This window comes from Aulonocara sp. 'chitande type north' Nkhata Bay, linkage group LG23 (assembly GCF_057382095.1).
Source record: "Aulonocara sp. 'chitande type north' Nkhata Bay isolate Kocher_YH1m ecotype deep benthic linkage group LG23, A_spYH_male_GT1.1, whole genome shotgun sequence".
NCBI lineage: Eukaryota > Metazoa > Chordata > Actinopteri > Cichliformes > Cichlidae > Aulonocara > Aulonocara sp. 'chitande type north' Nkhata Bay.
In genome coordinates, this window is record NC_141365.1 from 16,600,182 (window position 1) to 16,612,878 (window position 12,697).

Consider the following 12,697-nt stretch of genomic DNA (forward strand, 5'->3'; position numbering starts at 1 on the left):
AGAGATGCATTCAGAGGCCAGTTTAGAGCACAGTACATAAAAACGATAACAACAACCCAAAACCCGAACAACCCTACATTTACCTGGGTCTCTCTAAACTTGGCACACTGCCTTCCTGTTGCTGTCATGTGAAAGGAAACGGTGATCTAATCAACATCTGAGATGCTGCACATAAAATTTCAAGCTGTATGATGTTAATTGAAACTGTGCAAGAGGTGCATGACGGGACTTAAACCAGTTTCAGTTTTGCTCATTGTGCATGCTTAAAATAATAAGAATCATTGTCGGGCAATCTAAAACTCAAAGACAACTGGCAGGGAAGGGAAACGACTGAGACAGCACTCTTTAAAACACCTTTTCTCAAACACATGACATAGGTCAACAAGCTTGACAGGACCAATAAGAATGAATAAAGGTGACTAAGACTGTGGGGAATGTGTCACTTCTGACGTCATATGTGACATTTTACTCATTCTTAGATATCAATCATTTGAATGTGCATCCATCTTTGCATCGTGCCTCAATGTTCTGCCATATAAACCTCTGTAAGTCATGTTTGTGAATACATCTCTAAGAGGTTTGCAACTTCAGCACCACACAGGAAGTCTCTGGGTGTAGTTAACACTTCAACTAATCTGTTCAAGTCAAAGTAAAACCATATCTGAGGGATTGTTGTGAAATTTCGATCAAAGCATTTACACCAACAACGAAAAACTGGTAGTGTGACTGAGGTGAACATGTAGCTTGTTTTTAGGAGTCTCACCTCATGTTGTAGCTCTGCTATCTGGTCTTTGAGGTCGCGGATGTACTGGCTCGAATCTGTGTGGTTCAGCTGGCCTTGGACCTTTCCTTCTTCTTTCTGTTGAGACAAAATACACAACTTTCAAACATGTTCCACAGCTTTTGGAAAAAAAAGGATTGTGTTAATCATCTACAGGGTCAAAATATTTTAGATTTCTGGCATATTATACATACACTTAAATAAAAAAGGGTCTGTGGAAATTATACTTATGTCTTCTTGTTTATGGTTGAAAACTCCTGCACAGGCAGGAGAAATAACGGCAGCTTTGAGAGCCCCGCTGCAAAAAAAAGCGGCATCGCGCGGTACCCTGCATGTATGGCGGGCGAACAAGGTGACAGATGTCTGGTGAAACACAAAACAGTGTCATTTGTGCTTGATTTCCTCCTGGGGCCCTGGGGATGAGGCTGGTTGTTGCCTCTAACAGTTAAACAGCCCATGCGATGTTTACCTTCCTAAGTGAAGACATCTGCAGGCACTGGAGACAAACACATATTCTATTTCAAACCTCAATCACACCCCTGAACCTGCCAGTTCCACACTGAGATAAGTTCAAAACACAGGCAGCAGCACTGAGGCAAAAAAAGGGAAGACGCGTGCTCGGTAAGGGGTGGGGTGTCGAGGTAAAGCGGTGACACCGAGTCTTCACCACCTGAACAACACCCCAAAATACAGATAGGGTTTTAGATTCCTGTGGTGAGGTGGGGTTCAATATGGCGGGTCCCAATAGGCCTTTTTTTTTTTCACATGGAGAGGTCTAAACAAGAGAGATTATTCCAAGAACCTGTTGTTTTTGAGGTTTTGCTGCTCCAAAACACTGCAACGACAAGGACAGGCAGTTAATAGAGACTTCCTGGTGTTCAGCTGTGTGAATCGCCAGGTGTCAGGCTGTGGCCAGGGACAGCAAACGTCTCACAGAAACATCTTACCATTGTATCTTCAAGTCCCAGTGTGTTGTGGTTTTGTTTAGTTCAAATAGTGCAGTGTAGGGGCTTTCTGCGTTCTAAAAAGTACACTACTAAATTTGTTCAGTCTCCTGGCAGATCTGAACTGAGCATCAGATAATCTGAGATCATCCTTTAATCATCCGCCCATTTCATCACATCCTGGGCAAGTGGGCAAAAATCACAGCTCATAAAAAAAGTGCACATGAAATGCCGATTGCATGCGACGTTTCAGTCGGCTTTACGCGCATCTCCAACATTGTGGTAATGACGTAAAGGTTATTTTGAATCTGCAAAGACGTCTATGAAAGATGTGTGAAAATTAAGTGCTAAAATATTTTTTGTTCCTCTATCAAGTTTAAGAGAATTTAGCCTTCTGCTGAAATAAGACAAAACTGTGACTAGGATAAATATATGGCCACTGCAATGATAGTCATCATACAGATTTGTTTCCAGCATTAGCGTGACACGTATGCAGTACACATCTGAGAAGTCAGGGGTTTTTTTGGTTTTTTTTTTTTTAAACACACTAAAACTTTTAGTATAAATCTCTGAGTATGTCATAGAAACCTCAAAATAAACCATGCATGTCACCTTTGGCAGAGTTGCTGCTTCAAGATGAAAAACCACTTCCTTTAAAGCCCAAAGACAACAGACGCCATGGTTGCGATAGTGAAAGAGTCCTACACACAAACCCTTCTAGACATCTTGGTTTCACTGAAATGTGTTTTCAGTGAAACACTGTATATTATCATTATTGTTCATCTCTTCGTTAAATCTCTGCAGCATTTTCTGACTTGATACTCAAGCATTTGATCTTCAAAGTAATGTCCTACATCGATATTTGCTACAGCTCTAAGTACTAAGAGTCGCAACATTAATCTGATTCCAGTCTGACCTCTTGTACGAAAACCGAGGTGCAAACTGTCACCAACATGTGTCACCATCTCTGACGACAAAGCTATGAAACTTCTGCTCTTTTTTTACCTTTTCTTCTAAATCAAACCAAAATTTTACCCACAGGGTATATAGAGACGGTAACCAAACCACAGACCAAGAAGCCCAAAAGGCACAGTGATTTCATACTGTGGCACTGACAAAAAACAAAACAACGAAAAAATCTGCAATTTGAACTCTAGACATAATTTAAAAAAGAAAGCGGTAAAGGTCTAAAAATGCGCGACCCTTGTTGCTAACGTATTTGAGTCAGAGTTCATTAGGCAGATTAAGAAAGCACGAGGGCGGCAGCAGTAAAATTTTTGGTGTTGCGTGTTTTTGCTCCATCACTTAGTAACCAAACCTCAGACCACACTCTGCTTCTGAAGGGGAAGAGGGGGAGGTTTTTTGTAGGTGTCAAACTTATAAATAGCATGGCCCTCCAGCTAAGATGATCAAAAACACCCTAAAACTCATGAATACAGAGGTTATTTAAAAAGCACTAAGTCACAACAGTTTCCATCAGGACTCATCGGATAACCAAAGTTTCCAATTTGACACTGAAAGGAAATTATATTTACCATAAATCCATAAAACATAGGAAGTATAATCATCAAACAGAACCAGAGAAATGCATTAACTGACTAATTCACTCAGTGTAGAAAATTATTTGTTACAGTGCTTCAGTATTACTCACGCTGCATGCGTGATTGCCAGTTAACGTGACAACACTAAACTTTTCATCTACCCACATATCTGCAAATCCAGAAGATCTTTCTTTTGGTAGTCTATTTAAGTATCACCACAAGGTCGACGGCCAAGTGAGTGAAAAGCAGTCCTTGCAGCACTTCACAGAAACATTTTGTGGTGAGAGTGACTCCACTGTAGGAAGGAGTTCAGACAAAACGTGAGACTCTACAGCTCTGGTTGTCTCTGCTTATGTTACGCTGTGCTGTGCTTGGGATCACTGTCCTGTTGCATGATCTAAGCTTTAGCTGGTGGACAGATGGCCTCAAATTTGACTCTGAAATACTTTGGTATACAAAGGAACTCACATGGTTGGTCCCCAGGCGTGGCTGCAAAACAAGCCAGAATCGTCACCCCTCCACCGCCGTGCTGACAGTTGGTACGAGGTGTTTGTAACGATATGCCGTGTCTGGTTATTGCAAAAATGTTGCTGTGCAATTTGGCCAAACATCTCCAAGTCTGCTGTGCTGCCACATTCTTTTAAGAGAGAAGAGGCTTTGTCCTGTCGTCCAGTCTTATTCTAATCATACTGTCATTATTTTTTATATTTAACATGTTCACCGAGTTCTGTAGAGTCACAGATGCTGAGTTCTTCAATCTCTCAAGCACATCAAGCACATTTGATTGATTGATTGATTTGCTACTAGTGGAACTAGTAAGGGTGTATTTTTCTTTTTACACACGGCTGTATGCAGAACTGGGAAAACTCTTTTTCACATGACTGTTTAATCCCAAGTAACACAAGTCCTCCACTGATTGTTAGGCTACGTCCACACTAAAGCGTTTTCGTTTGAAACCACATTGTTTTCTCTCCATTTTGGCCTCCCGTCCACACTGAGACGGTGTTTTGAAAACGCTCTCGAAAACAAATACATTTGAAGACAGTGCGTTTGCGTGGCAGTGTGGACAGAGAAAACGCAGACTTTCTAAAACGATGACGCATTTTAGTCATGTGATGCAGTCATGTGACCAATTAAACTAAGATAGCGGAGGGCATTAAACAGCAGTTGTTTTGTTTGCTCTCAATTTTGACAGCCCTATTAAAGATTAATATCAGTTTGTACATGCTCCAGATAGCTTTTCTTCAAATTCTTTAATTCTCACTCGCTTTTGTAACGTTGTACTTTCGTGTTACTCGCAGCAACAACTCCACCTCATTGTTAGTCCATTTAAAAAACTTGGTGCTTTTCCTCGACCTTTTGCCGCGACGTTTCAACGAACCGGAAAGTAAATAAACGGCAGACAGAAATGAGGCAGGCTGAATCTTCTTGTGCTTCACGCATGCGCAGCCCTATGTTGAAGCACAGTATGTATTATTACTCTGCGAGGCTCCTGACCATCAAGCAGTGTGGCTTCATAGCTTACCAAAGTCGTGCTAAAACATTTTGACAGATTTTTTTAAGCGCCGCGTACAACATAAAATCAGTTCGCGGTCAGTAAGCAAAACCAGAATTCATACATAAGGTGCACTTTTGAGGATTTTAAAGGATTTTAAGTGTGCCCTATAGTCTGAAAAAATACGGTACTGAAAAAGTTCTTGTGCTTAACGTGCTTCACTGAGCTGAAATTTAAACGTAAAATATCTTACGATATATGTACAAAGAAAGTCAAAATTAAAAGTGCCTTAAAGGCTTTGAACTGAACATCTCAGTATCTGAACATCTTACCTTGGGCCCTTGACTATCTCTAATTGGTTTAGACCACAATATGGGCATAATGTGTGTCTATTGTTGACCACATGGAGACTTTCAGAATTGCAGAGACTTTTTTTTTTGTTTCTTTTACATGAACAGCTGGTCGCACCGGTGCGATCTAGGATTTTTTTGAACATTGGCACATTGGCGGAATGTGCAGGTGTCGCCGTGTGCTATTGGATTATTGTGGGAATTCCCTATGTCATTTCCCCTTCCTGCGCGTCTGTGCAGAGACACGCGTGTGACACACAAGTCAATCGAACAGCTACTCTAAGCAGCACCTTCATGATCAGTTAAGGCCTCGATATTGGCATAATGTTGTGTGCTGTTGGCTACACAGAGAATTTCAGAGTTGTGGAGACCTTTTTCCATTGCGCCGGTGCGGCCTAGGATTTATTTGTTTTGTCACACCATTGAGAAATTGGGTCGCACTCTAAAGCCCTGACAGTAGTTCCAGTGTGTGCAAAAGTCTGAGAAACCTTTTAGTTAAACCAAGTGAAAAGTCAATAGAAACAGTCACCTGACTGAGAAACTGAAAATGAAGATGTGCCTATTACGCACAGGAAAGTAAAAAAAACAAAAAACACAAAGTGCTTTCAGAATTCAATTTCCATCATCTGAAATGTCGTTCAAGAAACAACAGTTAAAGGAAACTTCTAAAGAAAACTGGGCAAAAGGGTACAACATAAAAATAACTTCACAATAGCTGCAGTGAGGTTTATGTGATATTAGAGCCTTGCTGCATTGCTTCACTGACGTGCAACCAGTTTAAAAGGAAGAATTATAAGTAAACTATCTGCCACCTCATCTCAAACCATTAGATACATGTAAAACAATATCTGGATAAACCGAGCAGCTTTTGTAACAGGTTTTAGATAGATCAAAATAACTGAGCGCTCTATTCCAAAAGCACGACAAATATATTTCATGGATTAAAGAAAAGTTGAGATAACATTTTAGCACAAATGAAACAATCCAAACATAGAACTTTACTGGCGTTTTGAAAGTCTTTTTAATCTAAATTTAGGAAAATTGTTAGAGCACAAAGAGCAAATCACCATATGACTAAAAAAAAGAAAAAAGTAGACAATCAGAGCACTGGGAGCTGCATTTGCATTTACCACAGTTCCTGTAACACCCTCGTCATTTACCCGACACTAAATTAATCACTGTCTGCCACAAATGTTTGCACATTAAGTACGAATTACAAAGAATGTCATATTGCTCACTGTGCACCAATACCTTCTTATACAAGTTTGCCCTTTTGATGCCCTGACCTTGAAAATTTAGAGGGGGAATTTGAACATGTTGCATGTGTAGGAGCCAAAAAACCCAAACAAAAAACAGCAGTGGCGTTTGCAGGGTTACTGAAGTTGGACTACCTGGTATACAATGTTGTGCTACGTGATTGCTAGCGACACAGCTATGTTAGCATAACATTAGCACAGTGAAGCTGGAGGATGAACGCCAACTTTTTTTCCACTTGATAAAAGTTAACGTGAGGGATTCTGGTGGTCAGGGACAAATGCAATTGCATAGCAGGATGCTATACACGGGCAAAACTTCAGTCAGGAGAACAACTGAGATTATTCATCCACAATACGAGGTTAGTTATTAATATACTGCAACAACATGGGAATAGAGCAGCTGCGAGAGAATTCAACACTAATGAATCAATGTTACGGAAGTGGAGGAAGCGCAGTTTTTGGCTTTCCCCATATTTCAAAAGTGCTTCATCTCTTTGCTACGACTGTCGCCCGGAATAATTTGCAGATGATAATGGTTGTAGCCGCTTTCGACCAAAGCAGGCGCAGCTTGATGACATCATCAACATGCGCTATCGCAATAGAGCGGTATATGGCCTGTATTTATATAGCGCTTTACTAGTCCCTAAGGACCCCAAAGCGCTTTACATATCCAGTCATCCACCCATTCACACAAAATCTCTATCGTTGGCCAAATATATTGTTTCTATCGTCCACCCCTATCATCAACGGATTCAGAGAATTTGAAGAAATCTGAAGAATATTAAAAACAAGTATAATTTTCTGTCAGAGAAATTCCTGCATGCACTCAGGAATGCCTTCAGAAATTTCCATCTGTGAACTCAATTGTGTCAGTGCCACCAACATATACAGGTTAAATCTCTATCAGGGAAAGAAGAAGCCACACGTGAATATAATCCAGGAATGATTTTGTCCTCTCTGGGCTAAAGATAATTTAAAATGAGCTGAGGCAAAAAAGAAAACTGTTCTATGGCTTTTGGAAAAGCTGGACACTGTGTCCTCCAGACTAAAGAGAAGATGGACCATCTGGATTGTTATCATCTATGATGATGCTTAAGTAATTGACAGCTCGTGCACCTGGAAAGGCACTATCAGGTTTTGGAGTAAAACATGCTCCTATCCAGATGACGATGCTAAACTCCACATTGCATCTATTACAACACCATGGCTTCTTACTAGTAGTAGCAGTAGTAGTAGTAGCAAGAACTACATTTGGAAACCCAAGAAAGCACAAAACACTACACAGTAAACGTCTGTTTTGTGTAACTGCAAAGCTGCAAGGAGAGATTGCAGTTTTTGAGAATTAAAATGAGCATAAATCACCAGCTGCAACATCAAATAATTGACCAAGGGTAGAAAACAACTATTCCATCCATCCATCCATCCACTTATCCTTATCAGGGTCACCGGGGAGTGCTGGAGCCTATCCCAGCTGTCACAGGGCGAGAGGCACAGTACACCATGGACAGGTCGCCAGTCTGTCGCAGGGCCAACACACAGCGACAGACACACATTCACTCGCGCATTCACACCTATGTGCAACTTGGATTAACCCTTTAAAGCCGGTCGGAGCGGGCTCGCTCTGTTTTGCATAACTAGTTTAAAATCCCGGTAGCACTGCAACCACGTAAGCTAGCTCAATAATTTTTTTTTGGATATGAAACCGGACGCGTTGTACTTACATCTTATGCCATCAGCTTGTCCTAGGTCACGGTTTCCTTCCACATATAGCTTTGCAAAAACTGCATAAAACGCACTTGCAGCAACAAAAACATAATTTTCCAGAAACACGCTTTGCCGATCCTATCAGCTGTTCATAACATTTCCTACGTTGGAATAGACGTCAGCGCAAACTTTCGCATGTCCGCCATTACCTGCCCGAAACCGGAAGTGACGTCATTTTGCGGAAATGTAGTTTTTTACCATCAGGGCCTCATGAGCCTATACTGGTGTTTTTAAAAGTTATCTTTGACTTTATGACTTTCTGTGTCATTTCTGGGATGCTTAGGACTAATATTGCACTGCTGGAAATAGTTTATTTTGATGCATATGTTGCTTTTTTGCAAATTTGCACTATAATATTTATTTTCGTTTTTCCTGCAGTATATAAAAATTGGTGTATTTCAAAAATAAAACTATGAAGACACTTAAAATAAATTTCCTGTGGTGGGAAACTATTTTGTGCAACTTTTTTGTATTTACAGTTTTGAGGGATAAGCCTCTTAAATTTCTCTAACTAGAAATATCTGTTTAAAAAAACAAAAAAGATTTAAATTTTTTTGTAGTTTATTGCACTTTTTTGCAATTTATGTAATTACTATGCACTTAATGCATACATATTATTAACATTTGGGCTATAATGGTTGTATTGATGTATAGCAACTTGAAATGCTCCCAAAAATGGCACTACAGCATGTAAAAATATAATATAAGCTCTGGCGGACTTGGTTCTATGGTAGGTCTTAAAGGGTTAATCACAAGCTGTGTGCCTTTGGACGGTGGGAGGAAGCCGGAGTACCCGGAGGGAACCCACGCAAACACAGGGAGAACATGCAAACTCCACACAGAAAGACGCCAGCCTGATGGTGGAATTGAACTCAGGACCTTCCTGCTATGCGGCAACAATGCTAACCACCGAGCTGCACAACTATTCCAACCTGCCATATTATTTATAGCTTCAAGCATTTTATTAAGAATCATTTCAACCCCACAGGATGCCTGATAGCTTGAAGTCATGCGAGCCCAAGTAAATGGTCATGCCCATAGCCTTTGTTTCTTCAGGTTACATACAAGTATTACTTTGGCAGAGGTGCGTGACGCATCAGTTCAAAAGTAAGATAAGATAAAAAAGAAATTTTTTATCATCATCATCAACAATGAAACTAGAAATTTTCATTGTTAAATGAAAAATAATTCTTCCCTCACCCCAACCCACAGTTTTTAGTGCCTAAACCTAACCGGCAAGTGAAAGTGAAACCAAGTAGATCATACAAACATCCTAAGGAGACCCTGACCACAGTTTCCTGACTGATAAACCTGTTCCTGCCACCCCTCCAACACCCTGAACTTTGTGTTTTTTGCATCAAGCCACTTGTCCCAAAGCACGCCTTTGTGCATAAATGTGAAACTAAGGGACAAGCTGACAAAACTATGGTATTTGACACAGTGGGATGGAAAAGCATTGATCTGTTTTATGCGTGTAACTACAGTGGTCCCTCGTTTATCGCGGGAGTTACATTCTAAAAATAACCCGCGATGGGTGAAATCTGCGAAGTAGCGAACTTTATTTTTTACAATAATTATAGATGTTTTAAGGCAGTAAAACCCCTCACTACACCACTTTATACACTTTTCTCAGACAGACATGAACATTTTCACACGTTTCTCTGTTGTTTGAACACTCTCGAAGTTCAAACCTTCGAAGAAAAGTCCAGTGTTATAGAATGAAACCAAAGGCACCCGCGGTTGCTTTTGATGGTGCACAACGTTTCGTCGACATTGTTGTTGTTGTGTTTGTTGGGGAGAAAACTTACAAACAGTACAACACTGCAGAGCCACACTGCTAGTGATCGAACATTTCTGTAAATTTGACAAGATGAATGCATTCTGTACTGTACAGGAGACACAGCACGAGATTGATTGACAATTGTCTGCAGCCGATCAGGATGCAGAACACAATGCGCTGTAAAAACAAACAAACAACAACAACAAAAAAACATGCAAAATTGCACACCAAGAAATGCACGAAACAGCCAGGCCACAAAAGGTGAACCGCGTTATAGCGAGGGGCCACTGACTGTACACAGGTAATCTGTACATGACTGTAGCTTGTGTTGATACAGATGAGGAGCAGTAAAGCTACTCCTGCTAACACGGGGCTCATGCTATTCCTCTACTGTGTATGCACTGTGCAAGGTGCAAACATGCCACACTCATGTGCCCACACTCCGGTGCTTACAAAAAACAAGAACTACTTGAGAAGCACTTAAAACTGAAAACTAGGACTGCGCGATATATCGAGGTTTTAAAAAAAAAATATATATATATATACACATATATATATATATATATACACATATATATATATATATATATATATATATATATATATATATATTCATACGAGATATAAGATGTGACAATATTGTTTATATCGATATAGTATATGTTACGTTATAATTATACTTGTGGTGCCGCAAGTTTGTCTCTCTTTCGTCCACTTTTGTCTCTCCGCAACGTAACTCGGCCTCGCCTCTCCTTCACTGAACACAACTTCCCCTCCCCCATAGCATTGCCTGCAGGCAATGACAAGATGGACCGGCAAGTTTCCGTTAACAAGTTACCCCGGATCGCCCCGTGCGTGGGGCTGAACGGCGTCAACGTGTTAGCGAGCTAACCGCGCTAACGCCATGGCCTAGCATGGCCTAAAATCCTTTCATTTTCTCATAAATCGACAGTGCGCCTTATGTATGAATTCTGGTTGTGCTTGATGACCGCGAACCGATTTTATGTTGTACACGGCGCTCAGCAATCTGTCAAAAAAATGTTTTAGTACGATTTTGGTAAGCTATGGAGCTGCACCGCTTGATGGATTGTCGGATCATTACGGCTACCGTAGTCTGGAGCCTCTCGGAGTGATACGTACTGTGCTTGAACGTAATATTACCGTATTGTGTGTATATAAGGACCACAAATTGGCACCTGTAAGAGACACGGTTACGAAGCGGGTTTCAAACTCCAGGCTGTCAGTCACGCAGTAGAAGTTGGGAATAGAGCAGCTGTGAAATCTGACTATCTTTGTTATTATGCTCAGCGTCTTTTAGTTTACATTTTGACGGTACAATTGTGAGCTTTTTGTTATGCACAAAAACAACATTGTTTTCTTTTATTTATGGAGCATTATTATTTAATAAATGCTGATAATTTATTTTTGAGTAATTTCTTCATGTACATCTACGCTGTATGTTAATAAAAGTGCCTGTGTGACATCTGGGACACAGCTTTGACTAAGAACTCTTTTTGTTCTTGCCTTATGTCTTTAAAAAATATATATATATCGAGATATATATCGTATATCGCCATCCAGCTAAAAAAATATCGAGATATGAATTTTGGGTCATATCGCCCAGTCCTACTGAAAACATTTAAAACTTTCAGCTGACAAATTTTGAAGAAGCGGCTTGATAATGTCACCAGCTCACTGATATTTAAAGAGAGGGATATCGATTGTGGTGCGTGTGAAAAAGTCTGGTGTTACGTTCAAAAGCATGGGAAATTTCAAAAAGATCTGGAAAACTGCAGTGGGTGGTTATGCAAAGCAGATGTGACAGAAGGGCCTTCTTCTTGTAGGGCTGTATGTCCTGCTATACTGGAGAAACTCCTGAGCAATTCCAGGTGCACGCAACAGGAATAAAAAAAAAAGCACAAAGTTGAGCATCCGCAGAGTTGCTTCAAGTGTTTCAGTGCAAGGCATCACTGGACATCCCCCAGTTTCTATAACTGAAGACGTCAGAAGTGTTCTATGAAGGTGTTTGTGACTTATCTCTGTGTGTGGGTTCAGTGCAGCCACACAGAGAAAACAGGAAAATAGATATTATACTGGTGGCTCCCACAGCCAGCTTCCAAATAAGTGGATTGAAAAATCCCCCAAAATCTGTCCCAAAAATGACAGAAGACTTTAACCTTATTCAAACCTTATTCGAATCAGGTGGGGATATTTTCCTAAGTTTTCTTTCCTCATATGGAAACACTTTGGCTTGGAGACCATAAGACACACATGACACAAACTCACTAGCGGTGAAAGCACTGGACTCTGTAATAAGGATCTAGCAAGTTAAGGACTGGTTAATGTCAAAATGCTCAGGGCTGCATTGCGTGTTTTTTCTAGAAGGGTGCTTGTACAAGCCAAGTGTTTAAAATCATAACGGAAACCATCTTCACAGATATTTAAATTCCATTTTCACACCCATGCCCTATAGCCAGTTTACACACAACAAGATTATCTGCTTGTTGCAACACTCACTATTCATCGAGTATCTTTACTTGTATGAAAGTGGCATGGTGTGAGAAGTGTTGAACCCATAAACACCTTCAACAATATCAAGTCTTTTTAGATCACTTTCTCTCTTTAGTATTGTTGAGTGTTGTCACTGGGAGAACAGGCCTGTATTTGTTTTTGGTTAAGCTTGTGGAGTATGTTGAATTCATTGGTGGGATAAATGCTACTACTTCCTTCTCTCCTGCTTGTTAAGACTTGTAATTCCCATTTACGCTGGGAATAAATATAGATGA

General features: G+C 40.4%; 1 protein-coding gene across 4 annotated transcripts in view; it reads right to left on the bottom strand.

The window, feature by feature from the left end:
- The window catches only part of evi5b (ecotropic viral integration site 5b), a 44,582-nt gene that overhangs the window by 5,356 nt on the left and 26,529 nt on the right, over positions 1 to 12,697 (bottom strand). For all 4 annotated transcript variants that reach the window (XM_086284747.1, XM_086284749.1, XM_086284746.1 and 1 more), the window contains one exon: positions 764 to 859. In XM_086284747.1, the coding sequence (XP_086140873.1) occupies positions 764 to 859 (96 nt within the window). The remainder of the gene's footprint in view (positions 1 to 763; positions 860 to 12,697) is intronic.